The sequence below is a fragment of the Hippopotamus amphibius genome, chromosome 10 (genome assembly GCF_030028045.1).
Source record: "Hippopotamus amphibius kiboko isolate mHipAmp2 chromosome 10, mHipAmp2.hap2, whole genome shotgun sequence".
NCBI classification, from domain to species: Eukaryota; Metazoa; Chordata; class Mammalia; order Artiodactyla; family Hippopotamidae; genus Hippopotamus; species Hippopotamus amphibius.
The window spans coordinates 17,609,508-17,637,368 of NC_080195.1; the positions used below are offsets into that span (position 1 = coordinate 17,609,508).

The 27,861-nt window shown below is 33.7% G+C and overlaps 1 protein-coding gene across 9 annotated transcripts in view; it reads right to left on the reverse strand.

The window, feature by feature from the left end:
• Positions 1-27,861, reverse strand: part of MICU3 (mitochondrial calcium uptake family member 3) — an 87,527-nt gene that overhangs the window by 24,262 nt on the left and 35,404 nt on the right. For 7 of the 9 annotated variants that reach the window (XM_057697699.1, XM_057697695.1, XM_057697700.1 and 4 more), the window contains exons 2-8: positions 25,779-25,932; positions 22,679-22,710; positions 18,407-18,485; positions 14,875-14,922; positions 11,887-11,969; positions 9,243-9,314; positions 5,641-5,679 (exon numbers count right to left, since the gene is read on the reverse strand). In XM_057697699.1, the coding sequence (XP_057553682.1) occupies positions 5,641-5,679; positions 9,243-9,314; positions 11,887-11,969; positions 14,875-14,922; positions 18,407-18,485; positions 22,679-22,710; positions 25,779-25,932 (507 nt within the window). The remainder of the gene's footprint in view (positions 1-5,640; positions 5,680-9,242; positions 9,315-11,886; positions 11,970-14,874; positions 14,923-18,406; positions 18,486-22,678; positions 22,711-25,778; positions 25,933-27,861) is intronic. The other 2 variants (XM_057697697.1, XM_057697701.1) reach the window with 2 other exon arrangements.

A 27,861-nucleotide genomic window follows, 5' to 3' on the forward strand; every position in this document is an offset into this window, starting at 1 on the left:
AAGAGAGACAGACTGTAATAAAATTATAGAATACCAAAGGCAAACAGAATCTTAACAGCACCCAGAAAGAAAACAGATTACGTACAAAAGAATAATAATCAGACCCAGAGTTGACTTTTCAATTTCAACAACAGAAGCCAGAAGATTGGGATGACATCACAATTTGCTGAGAATAAATGTCAACCAATAAAAACATATCTAGTAAAATTATCTTTCAAAATAATGGCATTTATACACATATCAAATCATTATATTATATACCTGAAACTAATATAATGTTATATACCAATTATATCTCAATTAAAACAAACAAATCCACAGAAACAGAAGAGACTGGTGGTTGCCAGAGGCAGGTGGGGGTGGGGGTGGTAGGGAAACAGGTGAAGGTGGTAGAAAGGTACAAACTTCCAATTATAAGATAAGTCAGTCTTTGGGATGTAACGTACAGCACGGTGACCACAGTTAACAATACTGTACTGTATCCTGGGAGTCGCTAAGAGAACAGATCTTGAAGTTTTCATCATGAGAAAAAAAAACTGTATGTGAGAGGATGGATGTCAACTAAACTTACTGTTGTAATTATTTTGTGATAAATACATATATCAAATTTTGTTGTACAGCATAAACTGATACCAGGTTATATGTCAATTATACCTCAATGAACTGGAAAAAAAATAAGGGCAAAATAAGGAGATTTCCAGAGAGGGTTTTAAAAAAAATGTATCAGATATTCATCACTTGAGGATATACTTTGTGAGTGTAAGATTATGAGATTTAGGAAAGCGTGAGATTAAAGAGGGAATTACTGAGCAAAGAATAACATATATAAGTAATTCGAAACAAACATGAATGATAAATATTTTAGAAGTCTAACTTGTGGGATTAAAAAAAGACAAGGGCAAACATTGTTCAATTTTAAGTACACATGCCAGGAGGGGAAAGAACGATATTAAAAGCTTTTAAACTCTATTTTTGAGAAAGACAATAAAGATATGGCCTAACCTAAGACTTTATTACTTTAAGTATTCTTATTAAAATTTCAAGAATAACTATACAAAGAAAAGAAATACAGTGATTGTCTTCTAAACTAAAAATAAACCCAAGTAATGCAAAAGAAGGTAAGAAAGGAGAAAAAAAAATCAGTATATAAAATGGCTAAAATAAATCCAAATAAGTTAGTAACAACAGTAATTAAATTGAATTTTCCAATTAAAAAGCACATATTATCAATCCAGATAAAAAGCAACTGATAAACTACACAAAATATACTTTAAAAAAAAGACATATCCAAAATATAAGGAGAGGTTGAAAGTGATAAACCATGCTTCTAGTAATGACAGACTTAGAAAACAGTGCCAATCTTCTTATTGAGAATAACTGAAAAAACTGGACAAAATATAATATAGGTGTATCTTAAAACATCTTAAAGACATTATTTGCCTTTTGTACTGCGTTGACTGGTATAGAAGCAATGGTGGGTAAAATTGCTGAAGCCTTAGTACAATGACAGCAGTGGCACAAGAGACCAAAGTCATAACATTCTTCAGAAGTTAACACAATCTTCAGTTTCATATACTCATATTAAAAAAAAAAGTTTCACTTAAGAATGTACTTGCTGAAGAATAAAACTCATAATGGCGTTAACTTGATCTCTGAGCACAGATCTTTTTAACACTCGGTGTGAAGGAGAGCATGCACACAGCTCTTCTGCCCAATGAAGTACTACAGCTGTCTTGAAAAAAAACATCTATGCGGTGCTTTGTGCTGCAAGGTAAACTAGCCGATTTTTATTTTATTTGAAAGAACAACTGACACACAAACTATGGTTATTTAGACTTTGGTATTTGGCAGACATCTTTTTGGAAAATGAAGCAAGTGAGCCTGGCACTTCAAGGGAGACAACTGATAGTATTTGTTGCCAAAATAATATTCTGCAACAAGTTGAGTACACAAGCATCAATGAGAAACCAGCCGTCTTCTACTAAGTCAGACATTAAAGAGGTTTGCAAAGAATGTAAAATACCACTTTCCTCACACCACTTTTGACGTTATTTTTCATTAAAAATGTCTACGGTAACCTGAGTTTTTTGTTTGTTTGTTTTAAAATATATTAATAAATATTTAAAATTTTCTCAGTTTGAACTTCTAATATGACAAATATAGACGAATATAAACAACATAAAGAAAAGCTCTTCTGGATTCTCAATAATCTTCAACAACGTAAAGGGGTCCTGAGGCCAAAACATTTGAGCACTGCTGCTCATAGCAATAAAAGTGAATGAATGAGGACCAGATACAATAACGCAGATGAAGCTGACCGTCATGATGCTGAGTCGTGAGAGCAAGACAGAGAAGCTCATATAATATGATGGCATGTATGTGAAGAGCAAACACGGGAAAAAGTAAACTGTATTGTTTAGGATACATAAGTTGGTCATAAAACCACAAAGCAAAGAAATGATTGACATAAAAGTCCTGATGGTGCTTATCTTTTGAAGGAGAAGGGGATTATGACTGGAGACGTATGAAGGGGCTTCTTGGGGGCATGGCAAAGGCAATGTTTTATTTCTTGATCTATAGTATATAGCAGCTAAACTTTTACTGTTTTTTGTTTTATATTTACATTCTATAAGCAGTAAATTTCTGAACTAAAATATATATTTAAAAAATCAGGGAAAGCTTCATCACTAGATGTAAACATAGACAATGAAAAACACAAAATGGAAAATAATGTTAATAAAAATAAAGGTAGTATATTTATTTTGACAGTAAAATAGATTTTTAACACAAACACATTTCTAGAGATTTAGGGATAGTATATAATCGAGGATTTAACTTGCTAAGAGGATTTAAGTAATCTATATTCTTATACAGACAATAAGAAGGCTATGAAATATATAAAATAAACAAAACCAGAATTACAAGTAGAAATTAAGGAGTCTATCATTGTAATGTGTAACTTAACACACAATTTGACAGAACAGCAGACAAAAACATTAGCAATTATGGAGGTTTAAAACATAATTAATATGTTTGGTCATATATATATTACAACCCTGTACTCCAAATTGAAGAATACACTTTCTTTTCAAACACAGATCATTTATGAATACTAACACTGTTTTAGTCCATAAAACAAGTTCAATCCATGTCAAAAAAATAGTAGAAAAATTGGTACATTTCTTGACTACAACAAAATTTGGGTAGTAGAGATAATCTTTAAAAAATTTGTAAAATATAAGGTATGTCAAAGTCAAATATACTTGACTTTTGCATTATTTATTCTTTTGAATGTTTTATACTTCTTTTCATTACTGTAGTGAGGTAATCAAGGGCTGACTATATGAGAAATATGAAAAGAATCAGGGTTGTTTGGAAAAGAAAAGGCTATAAAGTAACTATCTTCCAGGATACAAAAAAGGATGTTCAATCTTATACTGTAGCAAGGAACAATCTGACAGAATACAGGCAGAATCCACTGTAGGAATGATGAGACTTCGGAACAGGTTACTACAGAGGCCACAGACTCTCTATCTCTATAGTAAAATCCAGAGGCTCTGCCTTTCCTGAAGGAACTTCTTCCTAAAGAGAGACTCAGGCTATATTCAGCTCCATGAACTACACTCAAATGAGACCCTTTCTCACTGTGCTTGGACTATAATTCTGGAAACTAGCAGATCATTGCCAGTTAATTCATAACATTACACCAATATACTTGTGCAATACACACATCAACCATATTGCATACAGATGTTCAGGCTGTCTGAAGTTTTTTCTAATTTTAAATAAATTCTCGTTTTCTTGCGTTTTTTGGGAAAATAATCATTCTTTTCTGAGCAAAAACATTCCTGCTACACGAGAAAAAGTCAGTTTATATAATCAACTAAACTCCTAAGGGAGCTGAAATATCATGCAATCCATTTAAGACTATAGATAAAAAAATGACATCAAGTTACATTACTTTAAAATACATATTTTATATTCTTAGATGGAAAAAAGATGTCTTCAGTAAAATAAAAAATATGTATATTACCACAACAAAATGTAAATTATCTTCATATTACATAAGCAAGCACAATATAAATATGTAATTTAAATCTGCTTCTCAATATTATTCCCTTAATGTCTAATTGACTACAGTTTGTATACGCAGCTTAAACTAGAGCTATATTAATACCTATTTACTTTTAACAGTATTACTCTGAAATGTAGTTTTTAAAAAACCATTTGTCACCTATATGGAAATTATGAGTTTAAAGGAAAAATACAAATCGCCACAGCTGGGAAAATGGCTCATGCAATGACATATTAGACTAGAAAAATAGATAACAAAGTCATAATTATTATTAACATTTATTAAGTTTCAGAGGGCATATGGCATTAGAATCTGAGATTTTCACCTTACACATTTTTATATATTTTTGAAATAATTAACAGAGGAATCTTTTTAAATGTTTAAGAAAGTGGTAGACTTTATTTCATGGAAAACGGTAGTGAATTTTGCAGAAAAAATTTAAAGTATCTTGTAAAGGATCAAAACAATTAGTTAGTCATAAGGTTCCCATGGACTTGGCTTGTTTTCCAACCCGTTTCAGGTCCATTCCTTGTGACTTAAGGTATCTTAGGTTTATCTGATGCTGAATCAGCCCTCAGTGTATAATTAAATCTAGAACAGAATTAGTTTTTATAGGATGGAATTTTTATTAAATATCCAATTCAGGAGGCAACACACTTAGAGTTTACACTATAACTGGAGCCCTTTCAATTCAGCAGGACAATACTGAGTCAGTCACCCTGAATTCGAGAGCTTCTCTCAGGTGGAATTTGTATAATTTGAGGACTCCTTCTAAGTGACTTAAGCATCCTTTGGGAAATCAAATGCACTGTGCATGTTTACATTCAAAAGGGGCCATGGCCTATTCTTAGTTGTGTAGTAGCTGGGCTAACCAACAAGCTCTGACTTTCCAGGAGAAAGGAAAGAAGGAAAGCGTAGTGTAAGAAGAGTACGTATGCAAGATCATCTGCAGAAATTTCCAACTTTTTCAGGAAAAGATGACTCTGAAGATCATAACCCTTTATGAGAAATAACATGATACAGTGATATATTAAACACATCAAGTGCCATCTTACACCAGACTTTTGTATAGACCATAGGCAGTAGGCAGGTATGAAAGGTTTTAGAAAAAAATTGGGGAGAAATACTGAAAACTAAGAAAAGTTTATCCATTAATGTCTTTATTAGAATTAAGAAAAGACTGTGTATCAGATGGATAGATCCAGTTCTTAAAATACCTGTGTCCTGCAAGAGCATAGCCTGAGAATCTGCTCCATAAATTGTATTTACTCTTCAAATACCACTGAAAAATATAAAATTTCAATTATTCTACCAGTTTTTGGTTGTTGTTCACTCACCTGTCCCTTATTTTAATCTAAAGCTAAAGATATATAATTGCTCTGTTAGTTTTAGTCTTATAAATTTAGGAAGGAAATAAAAAATTTTGGCCCGGTTGCACATTATTATATTCAATAAATTCCTAAACATTCTCAGTAGTAGAGCTGGCTTTATACAAAGAAATAGCATTATCAAGTAAAACAGGTGAGGGCTATTTACATAAAGAACATTTAAAGTATTGTACATACACTATTAGTAGGAGCATGGAATCCATAAAGTTGAAGACGCTGACACAGAGCACAAAGGGCCAAATGAAGTGTCACATTTCAGAATGAACCCAAGTATAGCAAAAGAAAAAAAGAAAAAGACGACAAAATAATCAATTAGGAAGGGCAAATCATTATGCCACATTCTATATCGAGCGCACACAGCACAAGTGGGGTAAATGTTAAAGATGAGTAGCAAAGTTTTTAAAATCTCCTATAATTAAATGTTAAATGAACGTGTGCTCATTTCAACCACTTTCATTGTAACGTTTTGACATAACGAGACTGCTGTGAGTAAAACACATTCCTCCAAGGGATGCAGTTTTATGGAGACATGCTTCAGCGATTCCGTGTGGGATAAGGGGGAAACCTAGATGCAGCAGCGTGGTGGTGGGAATGGTATGAGACCTACAGAGGCATCTTGTTCTGCTCCCGTTAGTGCCATGAGCTCCAGCACGTTAACAAACCTCTCTAAGACGGTTTTCTCATCTGTAAAAAGGTACGATACTTACCTGAGAGAAATGTAATGAGGACTAAATGAGAGCAACGTTTATAATGGATATAGCACAGAGCTTAGCACATAAGTGTCCCAAGAAACACTACGCTCATTTCCCTCTTTCCTGCTGAAGCATAGTTACTTTTGGCATGTAAATATTTAAAAATTGAGTCTTGCTTAAATTTTGATTTGGGTATGTAATGTTCAGTTTAAAGTAGCTGTGTTGTTGTACTAATAAAAAGAGAATTCCATGTTTCACAATTCACTAATCTTTTTGAGTATTTATTATATTTCATACACTGTTAAGTGGCTACATGCTTTAGCTCGTTTAACCCCCATAACAATCACACGTGCTCATTATTCCTATTCTAGTGCAAATGAAGAAACTGAGGCACAGAGAAATTTAAGGACCTCGTTCAAGGTCCCCCGGGTAATGAATGTCAGAGGTAATAGTCAAACCCTGAAAATCTGGCTCCTGAGCCTGTGCTACACTGTCTCTCTAATGTAATCTATATACTTTCACTGTAAGCTAAATTTCAATTGCTTCAAAACTCAAAAATCTCATCAGTTCAGATACGCATTGTTTAAAATGAGACAACTATTAACAATAAGTTACCACTAATTATTGTTATTGTTAAGCACAGTAACAAATATTTGTAGAGAGCTGTACTGTCCTAGAGCGTTGTTTACTTCAGAGGTTGTACTAAAGATTATTTCTGAACTGTTTTATGAAATAATTCTAATAGCTAAATTTTGTAAATGAAGCTTCAGAAGCACTAACTGTAAACTATGTAAGATACACACCTCTGAGGTAGCTGTGGAGACTGGTGCCTTTAGCAAGCATTGCTTTACACATAAATAAGTTACATACTACTTATGTTATTTTTTTTAATTCATTCATTTATTTATTTATTTATTTATTTATTTTATTGGCTGTGTTGGGTCTTTTTTGCTGTGCGCGGGCTTTCTTTAGTTGTGGTGAGTGGGGGCTACTCTTCATTGTAGCGCGTGGGCTCCTCATTGCCGTGGCTTCTCTTGTTGCGGAGCACGGGCTCTTGGTGCGTGGGCTTCAGTAGTTGCAGCACATGGGCTCAATAGTTGTGGCTCACGGGCTCTAAAGCGCAGGCTCAATAGTTGTGGTGCATGGGCTTAGTTACTCCACAGCATGTGGGATCTTCCTGGAGCAGGGATCGAACCCATGTCCCCTGCACTGGCAGGCGGATTCTTAACCACTGCGCCACCTAGGAAGCCCCTTATAAGTTATTTTTAATCTGTTCTTTAAAACAAGCCTCCTTTCCCATATATTTGCTACAGAATGCTTCACTGATCTACATATATTCATATAAAATAATACAATTTAGGGTATGCTGCTATAATTTAGATTTCACAATTCAGATAGACTTTCCCTAAGTAATTCAAGTTAATGAAGTTTTACTATCTCACTATTATGAACTTATTTGCATTAAATCATCCATATTAAATTTACTTTACCTGGGCTGAAATGAAGCTTTTGTGCTGACACTGTAGCTTTTCCCAGTGTGGATTGTCTGCTATTATTATTCCCTTTCCTTGCTCCCTTTGTTACTCGACTTAGGTATTTTAGTAAACGTTAATGATTACAATAGCATTGTAATTTTACTGGAAGATCCATTAAGTCCTTTCTGGAATTAGTATAAATAAACAAACAGTTACATTTGTATCCACTGAAATACTATCTACTTTATCACTGAGGTATACCAAAAGAGTCATTAACATAATTCAACCTCCTAAATGGTATTTTATTAGCAACCTGCCTATCCAGTCAATCTGGGGTAATCCATCAAAATTAAAATGATTGTTTACTCCTTCAGTATTATTTATAGACAGCGTCTTCTATTGACATAAGCGTCTTCCATAATTAGTCTATTGGGGGGTGACTCAACAAATACTGATAAATATATCATCGTCAAATATCCTAAGAAATAATATGTATTCATAATCCTGATAATCTGCTTCTATTAATATAAATACACACTTTGTATATCTACTGGGACTGAATATGACACCCATCTGCTACAGATAACCCATGTCTAAAAAAAAACCTAATACGTATCCTTGTAACAATGAGAATAATAAAAAATGTGGCAACTCTTTGAAGTTAATTATTTGAATTCCAGATAGATCAATTGAACTATTTCACAGGGCTATGAATTTGCAAATGAAACAATTATTATTTACGTGCCAACAAAATTCACCACGTTTCTGCTATCGAAATACCAGATGAAGAAATATGCTACAGTGGGGTTAAAGGGCAGGTTTTGGAGCTGGTCAGCCATGGGTTCAAATCTTGACTTTGCCATTTAACAGCTATGGAATTTTGCACAAGATACTTAACCTTTCCAACTGTCAGTTTTCTCATCTATAATTAAACACAATAAGGGAATTGTTGGGTACATTAAATGAGAATATGCAGGCAAAGCACCTAGTATAGTGTCTGACACTGAGGACTCAGTACCTGTTTGTTATTTTTATTATGTGAACTTTGGGTTGTTGTCAGGCTTAAATACTTGGGACAAGCAAAAAGAAAATTGGTAGGAAAATAAAGAGAAATGTTGCTTAACTCTACCTTCAGAATAAGATGAAAACATTATCCTTCCTGGAAGAAGAATCTATCATATATATTTCTATGAATGCAAAAAAACATATTATTTCCTTGTTTTTGCTTCAACATTCATATTGTTATAGTACCACTAAATTTACTCACATGTATAATTAAATCTTTGCAATTCACCTTTAAATTTTTACATGCATAATGATCTGTATTAATCTATTATATGATATACCCTTCAAGTCTCATGGATGACAACAATACGGATGAAAATGATTTAATGAATATGATTATGGATACAGATGTTTAATATCAATACTTGATATAAATATTGATATCAAAGCATATAAATACTGAAGCAATTTTTCTACATAAGAACTTTAGAAAGTTTTCAAGAAAAGGACAGGTCCAAAGTTACAGCCTTTAATTATTGTTTCTCAACGTGAATAAAATAATTCTTACCTAGAAAACCCACCTGAAACTACTATAAATTATTCTTACCAGCATTGCACGCTTTTCTTCATCTCCTTTAGTTTCTCTCTTTTCATTTTTTTTCCTGAATATTTCTTGAAGCTGAAAAGAAAACCAATTAAAAATCAAATATCTGACAAGAGTTTCTTAGTACCTACCTAACACCCCATGCTAGGTATATCCTAAACACAAAGAAAACAGTTAGCTTCATATTCCAAGAACATTAAAACTAGTATAAATATATTTCCTGATACCAATTTTTTTCCTGAGAAAAACGCAACCCAGTACCAAAGGATCTATTATATAGTTTTACTTTACCTCTAAGACACAAAGACATGGAGCCTGTGGCATACACATAAAAAGAGATGAAGCCCACTGAGGGATAAAGGACACTGGACCAGAAGTCAGGGGTCTGGGCCTGAGCCCATCTCCTGTCATATACTAATTTTATATGGCGGACACGTCACTCAACCCTCGCTGGGCTCCAATTTGCTCATATATGAAATGCAGATGGACTAGATGACCCCTGAAGTCTCTTTCAGGTAACTGAGCTTTGTGGATAGGAATGTATGTATAACCCCTTGAGCAAGTTACTCTAATTATTTAAGGGTTCTTTTCCTTATCAGGACCATGAAGATAATCCCTTACCTTAGAGCAATATTTTTTTTCTCCAGCTTTATTGAGGTACAATTGATAGGTCTTACAAAAAGCATGTTGTGCAGAGTAAATATTACAAGTAATTACTTAGCACATTGCCTGTCACACAGTAACTTCTCAATAATGTTAGCTACTATTATACATGGCATTATTTCCTCTTTAAAATCCTATTTTACAAATGGAAGCCTAATTATCTCTATCTCAGTTTTCTGGCAAGGTCATTATTCTTGTCTGTGTAATTTGAACAGCTATCTCAACTCTTTACCTTATTTTGTATGGCTATAGTTGAAACTCAAGATATGTTAGCTTCCAAGATATGGAATAACAATTAAAATATACAGTACAAAATGTATATGATTTTATTAACATGTAAACTTATTTCCATACTTTTTCTTAGTGAAAAGAGATTTTATTTTTTAGCTAGGTTATTAATAATCACTTCGTAAATAGGCAAGAGGATTGTAGACCGCTACAAATAACTCTGCCCAACTCCACCTCTACTTCCAAACTCTTTGCTGTTTACAAACAACAAACAAAAAACCATCAGTACAGCCACTGCAGAGCACACCACCACTTTAGAGCAAGTGTAACTTCTGTAAGAGTGTAGAGTGGAAGCAAATAGAAATTCTGCATGTATGCTTTTACCTCCCATCTCCACAAACAGACAAGATTCCGAAAGACATCTACACAGGCAAATTCCAATGAACTGAGTTCCAAAAGTTAATCTTTAAGACAGTGGGGTGGAACTTGGCACTGTTGCCATAGAAACTTGATTGAAAATTATTTAGATTACGAGGCCCATGGTGAAAGTCCTAAAACACAGTTGTACACTATCATGACAGAACTGACTATAGTAAACTGTCTGTCCATTTTAGGATGTTAGGAACATCTCTCTATCTACTGCGATGAAACTGAAACCTCTCGTCTGCCCACCATCCTGAAAAGCACTGCAGTGAGGGACCCTTTGTGCTTCTAGCTGCAGTGACTTGTGCAGAGACTGTACTTGGGCAAGGGCTACATTGGTGTTAGATTAAGCCTAGTGATAGATCGCAGTAATTAGTTTGCTTGCTTCCTTTTTAATGGATAATTAGCTTTTGATGAGGATTTCTCTCTCATCTCTTTCCTGCCATGGAAGAGAATGATTTCATAGTTTCTCTTCTATGTGCCAGCCTCTGAAGAAAATACTCAGCTTTTTAAGAGGTTTTCCAAGGGATTTTTCTTGGCTCACTATAAAAGAAAAATAGAAAATTAAATGGCTATTTATATTATTATTTTCCTTCTCTTTTCACTAGGAGAGTAGGGGTATATTAAGTTGAGCATAAATGCTAAGGGTAGATCTTGTTACTGGAAAGAGTAAACTAATGTTAATCTCTGTTTTGGAGAAAAACAGAATAGGCATTTTGCCACAGAAGTAGATACAGAAGTAGAAAAATTCTGGAAGGAGGGGATGGTAAGATAAGTGAGCAGTTGATGATGTTGCCAGACTAGCTCCAATACAGGACCAGTCAGGTGAGAAAGACTGAAGGACAAATGCCAACGACACTCTTACCCTCTGCTGCAGATCTGCCCCTGGCCAAAGACAGGAGAAGGGAACAGAAAAATGGGCGAAGACTGGAATACAAGGCAGCAATGAGTGGAAAAGAAAAGGAAAAAGAAAAATCATAAATCCTTTAATGAGAAGGAAGGGAAGTTCCTGTGGAAAAGAGCTGTCTGTGAGTGGGTGGCTGATAGGATAGGGACTGAGCATGTACAGAACATCTCCGGACTGCCTGTCACCCACACAATGCAAAATATCCAACACATTTCAAACTTCCAGATGTGTCAACGACCATAATCATCCTTAGACACTGAGTATGATTTATTTTTATAGTGTAAAAATCATTCAAAATAGATTTCCTAAAGTGAAAGCATAAAATTTTCCCTTTTCTCTACAACAGTATTCTAAATAATGCAAAACATAAAAATATAAGTAAGCAATATTTAATTATTGATAAAATGCAGCCTGTAATATACATACCACCAAAAACTCCTTTTTATCCACCATCTCATTGCCATCGGTGTCAAACATGTTGAAAGCTATTCTAAACCCTGCGTGTGGCTCTGCCAGAAAAAAACAGGAAAAGTACTTATGAAATGGAAAAATGTTTTCAAAGTAAAAAATCCATATTAGTTATAAACAATTATTCATATTCTATACAGAAATACTTTCTCTAACCAAGAAATGAAAAGCAACATGTTCTTATTTAAATATAATAAAAGCTACATATAAGTATATAGATCTCTGCTTCATAAATGAGCATACTTAGTAACACAATTGATAATACACTTGAAATCTACTTGTGTGATACCCACTGCATAGATAGCACTGACAGTAAAATGTGACTACCTTCCTTGCAAAAACAAGTATTTCTTTCTTATCCAAGTCTGTCAGTTTTTTTTAAAAGGAAAATATCAGCTCCTCACAGTTGTCAGCTACTTAAAGTAGAAGAAAAAATAAGACTATGACACAATGGATCAGTCTAAAATCTTGGGAAAATTATGACGGAAATAACCTATGGAAAAAATGGCAAGCATGAGAGAGATTACATATCTGAGTTTGAAATTCTAGAGGCTTCAAATACAGAAATATAAAAAAAGAGAGAGCTTGAATAATTAATTCCCCCCAAATACAAGGGAGAACCGCTTTTCTGAGAAAGGCAGACTTTCATACACTATGAACTGCGCTTAACTGTATGACCCTTATAATGAGGTTCAGTCCTCCTTCTCTTTTCACTTCTAAAGCATAAAGAAGAGAACTCGGACAGAAGAAAACCTGAACATGTCCTTCAAAGAGGAGCCCAGTGTACATGCCTTTTTCAAAACATTTGACCTTCTCTTTTGAGATGACTGGCAAGAAGTTTAAAAAGGACCTCCCACAGATACACTTGCCACTACGTGTTGTGAAACCCTGAACCCAGCAAAAGCGAAGCACACAGCCCTACTTTCTTAACCGGTAATAGCTGTCTCTGAAAATAATGGAAATGAAAGCCAGTCTTTTATGGAAGTTCATTTTTTGCATGTATTTTAGGAACCTAGACTTCCTTTCATTATCATTCACTTGTGAAATAAAAGGTTACACCATCTCTGATAACTAAGATTTAATCTTTAAAAAGATCTTGAAGATACACATAGGAAGAAGTCCTCACAAGCATTGTTCAGAAGGGAAAATTAAGCTCAAGTAATAAAAAGTAAAGGGGAGAAAACTATAGACAGGTAACAAAGATTATCTAGCCCACTTTCTGTCAGTAGTCTTTTTCAGATTTTTCTTGGTTTTCTAATCTAAGCACCACCATAGCTTTTCAATTGGAAGATCGGTCCTAAACTCCAAATGAAGAGTCACAGCATTCAAAGATCCTAACCTTTCTGTAGTAAGCAAAAACCACTATATGTGTTTTTTCCAACATGCTTAAAGCAACCCTGCCCCAGCTCAACAAGTGGCTTTCCTCACCAGTTTTACTTCACTTGTACCTATCACTCTGCTGGTCCAGGTACTTACATCTTCTAATTTTGCATCCAAAGTTGTTCTAGCTAACAACATAACTTTTGAACAAGTCTCTGAGACATTCCTTGCCACCCACGCCTCTAATTTCCACAGTGGTACTCATCATTGACTGGACTCAAATCATCAGAATGGCTTTCCAGTCTGGGACAACCTCAGGCTGTCCTATTACTAACTGCACAGTACTTGCTTTTCTTCGGCACCAACATTTTAAATGACTTTGAGCCAGGAGAAAAAAAGCAAGAAAAAAATAGACGATAATTTTTGAAATGCACATGTGCGCAGGGACACACAGACACACCCACACACCCACCCAAATTTCCTGCAACAGAACTCCAACATAACAGTATCCATTTCTAAATTCAGAATAACAAAGTGCTTGTGAATTTTCTAATCACAGGAGTATAGGAATTTTAAGATTGGTTTCTAAGGACAGTTTTATTAAAGTTGTTGTTTCCACACATCTCCATAAATCCCCACAATAGGAACTTCCACTAGCCACATTCTTTTATTCATTCCTTTCTTCATTCATTTGCCAATTATTTTTTGAGACGCTACCATGTGCCCAACACTGTTCTTGATACAGAAATGAACAAAATGATAAAATCTTTGCCATCGTGGACCTTGCATTCAAATGTGTGGAGACAAACACATGTAAACCAATAAACAAATACTTTCAAATAGTTTAAGTACTATGAAGAAAATAAAACACTGCAAAGGGATAAAGGAGGAGAGATGGAAGAGGGAGCTATTTTAGGGAGGACGGTCAAGTAAGGCTTCTCTAAGCCTTCACATTTCAAAGGAAACCTGAATAATTTTTATTATCCTGAGGATCTTTAGGAAAAGCACTGATGGTAGAGGGAGCAGAAAATACGAATTCCTGAGGTTAGAAATCAGGGAATAATAAGGTCAGGTGGCTGGAGCACCATGAACTATCGCATACAAGTTCCTCCATTAAATGCAACGAAATTTAACTGAACACCTTAGTAAACCCTTCATATATTTCATAAGAATTGCTGTATATGAGAGGAAGAGAGTAATAAAGCTGTTATAGGATGTACAATGGGTCTTCTGATAGACTTACTAGTTAAAAGAGTCATTCTTTCATACTAGTCTTGCAGAAAATGTGATCTGAATGAGCGCAGCACGAAATTTACAAATCATTATACATCCTGACCTTTAGGCTCCCATGTAGATTAAACCACAAGGATTGACATAAGATATTAAACTTATAATTTATCAGCATTTTATTACTACACCATGAGCCATAATAATATTTATGGTTTTGACACTTAATAGTGCTATGCTTAGCATTTTCCACTGGCATTTAGACACAAATTTTGCAAAACAGCACTGATAGACCTAAATGATTTTCAATAGTAACAGAATCTAAGAAAGATTTATTTCCCAAGATTATACTTGAGAGAGAAAACTACATCCAGAAATAGATGTAATGAGTACACTTACTTGTTAAAATACATAAAAGAAAAAGATACTCTGTGTAAGAAATCACACCTAGAAGAAAAATAGTATTAGTTATGCTATATATAAAATATTACTTTCTCTTCATATTTATCAAGTAAAATATTCTTATAACGGTAGTAAGTAGTATTTGTAAAGAAATTAGACTTTTAAAGAAGATGCTAAATACTGTTTTAAATGAGACTATAACTATTACTATAAAATCAGAGGGAAAGAAACAAGAAATAGATTTTACTTTGTTTCACATGCCTCGTAGAAACCCATACAAAATTCACATTAATGCTTCTAGATATATTGGCACAAGAGCAAAATTATTAATAATGTTTATATACAGCTATAAATTTTAAACATGTTGCTAGCTTTCAATACATGAATTTAACATAAAATAAAAAGGCTGGAAATGGTCAACACTGTAAAGTGCTTAATTACTTCTTAGAAACCCTTGAATAAAACATTTAGATATTCTTGCTTAGAGATCTGACTTATGTATTGCATTCAAAAAGCACAACTCTATAGTTATTACTTTTCTGCTTTCAAGTTATCACTCATTATTCTTGATAAGCTTCAAGCTTCTATTAAATGTAATCTAAGTTGTTTGAATTTTAATTAAATGGCTTACACTTTCTGTATATTGCATCTGGAGTTCTCTGTAATCTCATAAACTTTAAAAGGAGTTTGGAGTAAATAAAAATAAACATTCTTTTACTCAAATTCTTGCTTTTGGATTATAATACCCAAAACTAGAATTAATGGCTTAACTGATTTCCCAAGTGGATCCTGAGAAAATTAAAATCAGGAATAAGCAATAACACTTATCTAGATACCAGACGATCCTCATGTGTGGTCAAAGGGTATAAAACTCCTTAAATAATCAGATTGTGAACTTTAAAACTCCACTTTACCTGATGTTCTTTGAGGCTACCCTCTTTGTTACAGAACAAAGGAAGAGGAGTCACTGTCAGGCAGTTTGTCAGAAGACGTGAAGGGACCGAGGCAGGAGGCCCTGAAAGCATTCCCGTCTTTTGTTTATACTAGAATATTGTGACCTATAGACATAGTTCTGGTTGATTGCCATGAATGTTATGGGAGAAAGATTCTGGAATGGTCAATGTATATAAAGATACAATACCTAGATTCCGTAGGGATCCCTCAGAGAAAAAAAGGAAAAAAAAAAAAAAAAAGATCTGGAAATGGGCTCTGTATCTCCACAACCCCATCTCACTGACTGCTGTTCTAACTGACTGGGTGGAGTACACAAGAGACCGGTTAGGATAAAGAAGTCTAACATCTGCTATACATCTCTCACTTGATAATCAACTCAAGATCCCTCTCAGTGCAGGATTACTTAACAGTGAGAGTCCTGATCATGGTTAACACGGGAGGCACTTGTCTAAAGTACCAAGTGACGTCTGAGGCGGTGTGATCCACGGGGAAGAAAAAGTGAGAAACGTGTGATATAATTTCATAAAAATGGTCAAGGAGAAAATATTACTAAACAAACTACAGATTCATAATGCTTTTAATTACAAAAATGGAAAACCATTAGACTAAACTTTCGATTTATTTTAAGGCCACACAGGTTCAAAAATAAAATAATAATAAATGCTAAGCATACAGTAATGTTGTGAGCTTTAGAAAAAGAGAATAAGAAAGATGCCAACTAGATTTCTTTTGAAAATTCAATTTAAAAAAGTTCTAAGGGGAGTTCCTTTAAAAGCATTACACTGTTTGGTGCCGATATCATGATACATTACTGTTGGCTGTTATAACTAACTCTATGCGGTTCATGTTTTCATAAACGCTGCATACCAATTAAATTTTTGTAAAACTGCCTGACATTTTCTTGCTGGGTTATATTTTAAGCAGATAAAATTCATTTGTAAATTAGTCTTCAATACTAAAAACTTAATTTTAAAATTCCTCTTCCACCTAATCACTATATAAAGAAGCAAGACTGTAACTTTACTTCGCATAACCCAGTGGTTCTAAAATTTCTTGCGTACACGGATTACCTTGGTAATCTCATCACTGACACAGATCTGTACTGTTCTATGGGGTAGCCATTGGCCACATGGGGCTATTTAAATCTAAAATAATTAAAAGTAAATAAAATTAAAAATTCAGTTCATTAGATACAATAGCCCAATTTCAGATGTTTAATAGTCACATTTGGCTCGTGGCTACCCATAGGGACAGTCCCATCACTGCAGATAGTTCTACTGGGTAGCACTGAATAGATCATCTCCCCTGAAAAAACACATGCAAATATGCATACAATTTAAGTCGGATTAGGACTCGCCTAAACCCGTGCCTTCCAGATTTAACCCTCCCCTTAGCTAAAAAGAATTTCCTTCTTCCATGCATTTATCTTTCTTACATTATATTTGATTCAATTGTGTTTTCCCATGAGAGATATTAAGGAAATATTTTTAAATTCACCAATTTACCTCATCCTTCTGAACTCTGAATTTTCCTGATCCTATTATTCCACCCTAAGATGTGAATGGCAATCTTTAAGATGACTTCCAGAAAAAGATTTCAAAGAACTTTAAAGATACCATAGCCCAGATTTCACAAAGATTTAAAAAACCCTAGTTATGAAAAGCCTACATTTAAAGATAAGGTTTCTCCTCCTTGCAGAGTCCATGAGAAGCAGGTGGAAGCAATGTGATTTCTACTTCTACTTAGATAAAAATATATGGGTTATAACTACTCCTTTAAAGTATTTACCTTCATGTTAGAGTAAATATATTATTTTCAAAGCAATATCAGTTAAAACCGATGAAATAGGAAAAGGTAAGTTTATATAATTGCTTTATATTTTTATTTTGTATATTCTTATATTTGAATATAAAAATATATATTTCTAAGAAACATTCCTTTTTTAAGAGTAAAGAGATTTTACTAGTTTCTGCTATAAACATTTATAAAAAGTGCATTGTAAAAAAAGGGTATTGTAAAAGAAAATTGCAATAAAAGCTATATAATTTGATTGTAAGGATATGTATGAATTAATGAGTTAACATATACAGAGATACGAGTAATACAGTAAGTTGAAACAGGTGGATTTTGCAGTGAGTGTTGTTTTTAAAAGAAACATGTTCAAACTGTACAGCCAAAAGATATATCCAATAAGCTTTTCATATTGATAAATTTAAGAAAATCTGTAATTCTCTGGAAGTAAATGGAAAGCAGTAAAGTAGACATTTAGAAATCAGTATTTTTGAAATGGTTAAAAAAGGGTTTTTTTTTAACTATCAAAGTTCACTTTGTTGTAAAAAGTTTGGAAGATATAAAGAATGTATATAAAAAGTAATGTAAAAAACACCCTTAATCTCACTACCAAGAAACAATCATTATTAATATTTTGATGTTTTTCTTTTCAGCTTTTTCTCTATGTACACAGACATATGTAATCGTAAAACTATTAAAGCAGGAGGAAAATATGTATGTATAAATAGTACAAACTATAATATAGTGTCAATATTAAAATACATAAATACTAAAGTTAACTTACCTCTTTCTTTAAGATTTCGAAATAGCTTTGATGATCCTTTCCAAACTGGTGGTGTTTCTGAGAGCATTTGATTTAATTCCTATGACACAAGGTATTATAATACTGATTAACAGGTAAACTACTCACTTACAAAATAGACCAAAAATACTTAAATGCCTATGCAAAAAACTTCTCCAAGGAATTAGAAGACCTGAGACATGGCTGTATTTATACTATTTTATCCGCAGTTCATTCAACCATGAAATCCAATATTTGCCCACAGTCCAAATGTAAAAATAATTGATAAAGATGCTACATTAAATTCAATTAGAGCTACCAAAAATTTCAGATAAATTTAATAACTGGAGAACTATGTGTGTATATATATATATGATAATCTAATGAAGATAAAACAGTGAATTTAAGTTCTGGAGCCAGTTAGAAAAGGATGGTTCCATGGAAGCCACAGCAAAAGGTGGACTTCCTAAGGCAGGTCAGATATGATCACCAGGCTTCACATACTGTTTTCTGTAGCCCTTTTGGATTGAGGGGATTTTGTGGTAGATGAAGTAACTGGGCAACAGTATTGGGAGAGAATGAAGAGTATTTTAATAGTGACTCAAAGAATGATGACATCAGATGAAGTGGGAGGACAGGTAGTAAGTTATTGTGGTCACTGTTGCAATTTTTTTTCTAATTTTAACCTAAATATTCAGTAAAGAATACACATTTCAATTGCTGGTGAGTCCACTTTTTTTTTTTTTTTTTTTAATCAAGCTGAGGGGCACTATTTTGGAAAAGTTAAACATTTGATTTATTGCTCAGATACTGAAACAATTTTGTACTTATTATGCATACTGTGTTAAAAATAGCTAAGTGAAAATTATAATTAGGTTAACTGAAAAAATTATTAAAGGATTTGGTGAGATAACTTGAAATAATCTGAAATAAAAAAATTAGTTTGCTAAATAACACACTGAAAAAACACTAGAAATGACTTCTTTTCCAGATCTGACTCTTGCTACTCCAAGTGTGGTTCCATAATGCTTGTGTGATAACAGGCATCGTCACCTGGGAGCCTGTTAGAAACGCAGAATCTCAGATCCCATCCCAGACCTACTGAACCAAATTATATTTTTAACAGGATCTCCAGGTGATTTTTATGCACATTCAAGTCTGAGAAGCACTTTAGACAAACCCTTCCCGATGCAGTTGTACTTAAAAAAGTGCTGACATTTATACACCATCTTTTTCATCACAGACCTGAGTTAGCAGGCAAATAAGGAATCTCTAGGATGCCAAAGGCAGGAAAAGTATTTTTAGGGGATTTATAGACGCCCTAAAGCCCATCTGTGAATCCTTGTTCTCATTTCCTTCATAGTGTTATTTCCGCACTGCAGGTAACAGATGCCACCAGGTGCTCCGTACTGTCTGATTAGGGTAGCAATGGCATAGAGGTCAGAATTCACGTATGACTGATGATGAGAAGCTGGGATATTTAATGTTTAAAAAACAGTAAACTCATAAACATTTTTCTTAGAGCAGGAGATTAAAAATATTTTCAGTACATTTTATATACTTTCATTTATACTGTCTCTATTATGTAAATATTACCGTCTCCATTTTAACTGTTTCCATGTATTCAACCCCATTTCTTCTACTTAAACTCAGCTAAAATTTAAGACCAAAAAATCATAGCTACCTTCTATTGAGTGACCTCTCTGTGCTTGGCAATGGGCTAATATATATCTCATTTAATTCTAAAAAATAATCCTCATTATGCATATTTTACTGAGTCTTAAAGAAGACAAGTAACTCACTCAGGATCACACAACTAGTAAATGACTGGCCAGATCCGTACTGACTCTAAGCAATTTATTTTTGTAATAATTTAATTTTGTCTGGTCTAGATCATCCAACTGACACACTAATCTTATATTGTGTCAACTTTAGGGACTTTCAAATTTTATTAAAATCTGTATTTCCAGTCAGGCGGGAATCTCTCTCGCTACTCCCAGTGCCTACCTTACTACCTTAGTCTCTTATATGTAGTAGTGTTGTATGATAAAGAATCTCATTGGCCTTTGTCCCTGGGTCCTGGGAGGAATACTATATCCTCGGATCACACCAAAGTTTACGCTGAGGAGATGACTCAGGATGCGGGCTGATCTTCAAAGACAACCCCGTGATTCAAAGGCTGGGGCTCTGAGCCAGCCTAGCTGACCTCTGGGGAGGGGAGAGGAAAGGGACTGGAGATTGAATTCAACTATGTGGCCAATGATCTGATCAACCGCACCTATGCAATGAAATCCCTAAAAAAACCTCTGAACTCCAAGCTCAGTGGAGCTTTCAGGTTGCTGAACACATGGGTGTGCCAGCGGTGACACAGCCTGACCCCGGGGGGGAAAGCGCACAGAGGCTGTGTGCAGAACCCTCGTATACCTTGCCGTGTATGTCTCTCCACCTGGCTGGTCTTGATTTGTTCCCTTACAACGGTAATTATGAACTGCAATTCTAAGTGTAGAACGTTTCTGAGTTCTGTGAGTCAGTCTAACAAATTATCAAACTTGAGGGGAGTTGTGGAAACTATCTGAATTTGTAGCCAGTTGGTCAGCAGTGTGGGTGGTCTGGGGTTTGAATTGCAGCTGGTATCTGAAATGAGGGCCATCTTTTTAGGGACTGGGTCCTTAAATCTGTGGGGTCTGATGCTAACTGTCGGTGGTCACTGTCAGAACTGTACTGCAGTATTGGGTATAGGGACTAAGTAAATATTTGCTGGATTAAATTAATTTACCTAGAATTACAGATGCCTTTTGAAGGCTTTATGCAATTTTCCTGAGAACAATTTTTTAAATTATATACATAGCATATATATTACAGGAAAATTAGTAAGTGCAGAAAATAAAGCTGGATTGTAATCCTGGGATGAACCACAATTAAAAATTTTATTTAATCTCCTTTTAATCTCATATTTATATAGCATTTTTGTCATTCTTGTTGCAAATATTAAATCACTTTCTATGTTACTGATTTGTAACGTACTTTTTGCATTCATATATCATGAGCATATTTTCCTGCCAAATATTCTTCACTTTCATTTTAATGGCTACACAGCAGTTGTCTACATCAATAGTTCTGAAATGTAACTCTTTATACTCTTAAAAATTGTTGAGACATTGCTTATGTGGGTTATATCTATCAATACTTAATGCATGTGGAAATAGAAATGATACATTTTTAGAACACAAAATTACACAAGCATGTATTCTATTAGCTCTCTGAGTGATGTCATTATTCATCATGCAGCCTCTGGAAAACTCCCTGTACACTTGTGAGAGAATAAGAGTAACAGAACAAGTATCTTCTCAGTATTATTATGAAAATAGTCTTGACTTCATGGACCCGCCCAAAAGGTCTTTGCATGTTAAGACCAGTTTATATTATTATAAAGATCAGTTTATATTATTTTGCAATTTGCTGTTTACCTAAAACATTCATCTTAGCTCTATATTACTGTATTTGTCCTTCATCTGCCTATTTCACATTCTTTTATTAATTCCTCAAATGACTGACATTTATATTGTTTCTAATTTTTTTAGGACTCCTGTTATAAGCATACAAGTGGTTGTCTTGTAAAGACATCTAGAAGTAGAATTTTTGATATGCATTAGATAGTGCCAAATTTCTCTCAAAAAAGAATATACCACTTTACATTCTCACCTGATTCCTCCTTCTTTTTGTCCTTGCTAGTTACTGGTATTATTAGATTTCTGGAAGCTGACAATCTGATGGGTGTGAACAAGCATCATATCATCAGTTTAATTTGCACATCCCTGATTACTGGTGAGGCTGAGCTCCTTTACATATATTTACCTGCCTTTCTGGCTATGTCTGCCCATTACTTTCTTATTATCTTTTTTATATTGATTTATAGGAGTTACTATAAGTTACTACAAGACATTTAGCCTTTTCTGCTAATATTGGGTTGGCCAAAAAGTTCGTTCGGGTTTTTCATAACATCTTACAGAAAATTCGAACGAATTTTTTGGCCAACCCAATATGTTGCAAGCATATTCTCCCATCATACGTCTTTTAACACTGTTGACACTGTCTTTTGGTGTGCCAAGATTTTTAATATTTAATTTAGCAAAATTTGCCAATAATCTCCTTTGAGTTTAGCTTTATGTACCTTATATACATGTACATATCACACTTATATATGTATACACCACATAAATATATATATATACATAACAGAGTGCATGCATACATATACCAAGAGCTTTAACTTACCTGCTTGGAAAGTGACTTCCATGTTTTAGCAACTATAATAAACAAACATAAAAATTAGATAATATTTCATGTAATGTATATCAAAATTCAGTAATCATCTACAACCATAACTCATAACACTGACTTTTATATTTAAAAGGCAAAGTTTTTTTTAACCTCAAGATTTGGACCTATGTATGTTATACATTATGTATTTGTTTCATGTACTATAAACTACTTACAACAAATAATATCAGTGGAGTAGAAAACACATTTTCCATAATCATTATCTTACTTTGGGGATTTCTAGATTTATAAAGTTAACTTACTCCATGTTAAACATCCTATGGGCTTAAAACATAAATAATGATATTCATTAAATATTGTTGTTAGAATATAAAATATTAACATAAATTATATTTTTAGGTGTTACCCATGGTCTCTGCTGTGTTAGTATCTCTGATTATAATTCAAAGCTCAGGTCTCTCTAGAGTGAAGGGGAAGGATGGGGCAAAGAGAAAAAAAGGTCAAGGAGAGAACGGGTAATGTGATAGGGAGACTCTTGGCCTGTTTTCCATTCTTCTCCCCTAAGAACGTCATAGCTGAATAAAATACCTGAGATCACTTTCTTTTTCTGATTTCTCCTCACATCCCTGAAGATCTCAAACATTATCATTTTATAATATTAAAATAAATGCATAGTCAATATTGCTGTTTCTTTGCTCAGATTTGAACACTGAATATCTAATGCCTGTCCAAGAATTATCTCCAGGTTCATATGTGGTTAAGTCCTACAATACAGCTGCATTAGGAACTAGTAAACATCAACTATTTCAGGTACACTACAATAATGGCAACCAATAATTTTTCTACATGGCAACGTGGCCATTTTTGAATTGTTAACCATGGTTAATGTAAACAATATATCAAATTCAAGATAAGATAAGCATTTTTTGCTATATAACTCTTTTTTAAGTGATGTAATATCACTTTAAGATCAAAAGGGAACTGTTCTAAAATTTAGCAACCTGATTTTTATGAAGACAGTTTTCTTCTCTATGTAGCAACAACATTCTTTCTTTACTCAAGATAGTTTATATGCAAACATGTAATAAAGTTTAAAATCAAGGTTGTAATCAAGATTAAAATCACAGGTCTATAAGGTAGAATTCATCATTTAACCTTAATTATAATACTTTATACATTCATTTCATAGACATCCTCCTTTACATAATGAACACAACAATGTAAATAATATTTATTATTTTGTTGCTTTTGAAATATAGTAGTAAGAAGAAAAATAAATAGTACAAAAGTACATGCTCATGCTCTTATGCAATGTTCAGAAGCTATTCATCAAAAGAGGAAGTTAGGCACTCGAGTTTTGTAGGGTTTATGAGATTTCCAGGGCAAATTATTCACAAAAGACATATTCATTCTGCCGGATATGTCACCATGTTCAGTATTATTGGCTTTTTTTTTTTTAATAAAACTAAAGAGCCATTAAGATCGTTCTTCAAAGGATTTTCTGATTTTCTAAATTCCTTATTTCATATGAAGTTACTGCATATATAAATATAAGGTGAAGAGGGACTTCATTCTTTTGGATATATTTTATTTCTTAAGCTATAGGTTGATGTTCATTATATTTTTAATACTTTTATGTATGTCTGAAATTTTTTAACAATACATTTTTTAAATTAAAAATAAATAATACTTGAAGCTATATGAAAATAATTACTTATTTTAGTTCTAGATGAGAAATTTACCTCAGGTTCTATTTAAGTGGGTAAAATAAGAAAGACTTCTTGATTTCAAACACAGTTACAATCAACAATCAGATGTATATCTCAATTAACAGTTATTTAAACTATAATTATTATGCAAATGTTTACATCACATACCATTTTCATGCTGATGTTGCCATAAAATTATATTAAAGATTTAAAAACTAACGGTTATGATTTCAAGTGATGATGAAGAGGACGACAGTGACAGCTAGCAACGCTTATTACGTGCTTACTGCATGTCCAGCATGACACTAAACATAACCGATATCATTCAATCCTTAACAAACCTCATAAGGCTGCTGTTATTTTTACTTTCATAAATGAAGAAACAAAAGATTAAATAACTTACTCAGGTTTTCAAAACTCATAAATGAATTTTGGAAAATCTGTATAAACCACGAATTTGACAGCTTTCCAATCTGTAAAAACTTTTCTCATAAGACTATAACAATATTAGTGAATGTGATTTTTAAAAAATATCGTGTAATGAAATACGTCAAGATTTGGAAGATCTGCATAATTTAATAAACCAACATTTTCCAATTGATGTTATAAGATTATGTAAGGGAAAAAGATCTATTCAAAGTGCAGTGTAGGCCAATGGATTTTAACAAAACAGATAACAAAAAAGTTTCAGAGTCCACATTGCAACTAAACTTTAAGAAACTACCACTAGCCAAGTACTGATATAGTACCAAAGAAGAATATCTACAATTATCTGAACAGGCTATTAAAATACTATTCCGTTTTCCTACTTCTATTTGTGTGAGGCAGATTTTGTTCACATACTTCCTGAAAAACAACACATTGCAACAAACGGAACACAAAAGCAGATATGAGAATCCAGATGTCTCAGACATTGAAGTGACTTTGCAAGAATGTGCATAATGCCAAAAAGTTTGAGAACCACCGCTCTAACACATGGAAAGGTGAAAAACAATTAACTTATATTTACACTGCAGTATCCATGACATATTCATTTCCAGGTCTAACTGCAAAGCCAAGTCCTCTGAATTATTCTGTTCAGACTGGATATAAGAACTGACGTGGTAGAATAAGAGCCTATTATAAAGAATATTAAGAATAAGGTGGTGTTTCGTTTGATGTACTGAGAAAAAGGGAACAACGGACATTTCTGAAAAGAGAAAAGATACCAGTAGGAATTTGTAAGAAATATTAGTCTGGTAATATTGTAGAGCATAGTATCTTTTCAAATACCACATTGCTTGGTTAGTTGCTCTGAAAAAGTTACACTGCTACACATTTTTACAAACTAGAGATAAGAAAAAAATCTTATAAAATTATTGAGATAACTTAAGAAGTATACTTACATTTGGGCTCATCTGTTGTAACAGCCAAAATAAAATCATATGGAGTCATGAATAACTGCCCTTCACATTCTATAGAAGCAAACAAACGAAATCGCCTTTCCCGAGATGTTGCATAGAGGTCTAGGTCTTCAATGTCTGTTCTGCCAACAGCAACCTAAAGTTAAGAAAGCAGATAAGTCTGGACTGTGTGAAGTAACACCTCCTTTTAGAAGATAAATATTTTCAATTATGTTGACAGTGAATTAGAGTAAATGAAAAAGTGTGAAAATATTGTCTTCTGGAGAACTTAATCATATTATAAATAATTATCCACATGAATAAAATGAATTAATGTTCAAAAGATCCTACAGTGAATATCATTAAGGTTCTGAAGACTTTACACTGGCATTTGGAAGGACTTGTGATTTATTTCTTCAGTTTCAGTCTCAGAGAACATTACATTTCTGAGCTACTAGTTTCTTCAGAAGGAACACCAAAACTTGCTGAAAGCCTACTATGTACTCTCTACACGGGCTTATTTATTTAATCAGAACTCTTTCACTGTAGTCTATTAATTTTCTAAAAGAATAAAGGGAGGGGGGCTTCCTAGGTGGCGCAGTGGTTAAGAATCCGCCTGCCAATGCAGGGGACACGGGTTCGATTCCTGCTCCAGGAAGATCCCACATGCTGCAGAGCAACTAAGCCCGTGCACCACAACTATTGAGCCTGCGCTTTAGAGCCTGTGAGCCACAACTATTGAGCCTATGTGCTGCAACTACTGAAGCCCACGTGCCTAGAGCCCATGCTCCGCAACAAGAGAAGCCACGGCAATGAGGAGCCTGTGCACCACAACGAAGAGTAGCCCCCACTCACCGCAACTAAAGAAAGCCTGCGCACAGCAAAAAAGACCCAACACAGCCAAAAAAATAAATAAATTTATAAAAAAAAAAAAAAGAATAAAGGGAAACCCTGGTAGGCTGTTCATGGCAACCGCTAAGGAAACCACTTGGTGATAGAGCTTAGATTCTAACTGAAGTTGCTAACTCGAGATCACTACAGTAGAGTTACCACCAATGTTCACTCTGAATTCTACCTAAGGGTCAGATGAGCAGAATTAGGAGTGTGTGTATGGCAGGAAGGGGATCTCTTTTGTCTTATTTAATTTCAAGGTCTTTCCTTGTAGATAAATAATTTCTCACTATTATTTATTAGGCTGGCCAAAAAGTTTGTTCAGGTTTTTTCCATAAAATTTTACGGAAAAACCCAAACGAACCTTTTGGCCAACCCAGTATTTTCTCTCTGAATGGTAACAGATTTTTTAATTAAGAGATTTTTTTCCTGATTCCAAAAGCAATGTGTAGTTACTGTATATAATTTAGAAGACAGAATTTATAGATACAATTATTTGGGTTTTCTTTTTGGGCAAAAAAAAAAAACAGAGGTTATACGACAGTGTTCAGTAATCTGAGCCCTTTTACTTATTAATATAGCAGGGTCATATTTCCATGTCACTAAATAGTCTAGTAGATGATTTTTAGTAACTATTTTTAATAGCAAATGTTTATAGCCTAACACAATTAATGAATTCCACATGGTTGACTATTTAGGTAATTCATAGTATTTTACTATTATAAAACAATGTTATAAGGACCAGGCTTGAAAATATTTAGATATACCTACAAATAGTTCCTTGGGATAAATTCCTAGGAGGAAACTTAATTGGTCAAACAAAATCATTTCATACATATTATGAAACTGCCTGCAGGGAGTTTATAGCAATTTACATGAGTATCAACAATACAAAAATTATGTTTTCACACATTTCATAAAAAATTTTATATCAGAAAAAAATTCTTATTTAGGATGACAAGTTTAATCTCTTTACTGTCTCTTCTATTTCTACTAAATCATTGTAAATTGTGTACAAAGTGTTAAAATTATTTAAACATCTAATATTTTGAGAAGTTGTATCAAAACAAACCATAAGAACTTTCAATAAGGAAACTACATTTTGTATTTCTAAGTTACACCTTATTACATGAAAAGCCAGGCAAATGAGTATCTTCCTTCTTCCACTCTTCTGAAGACTAAGACTTTTCAAAAC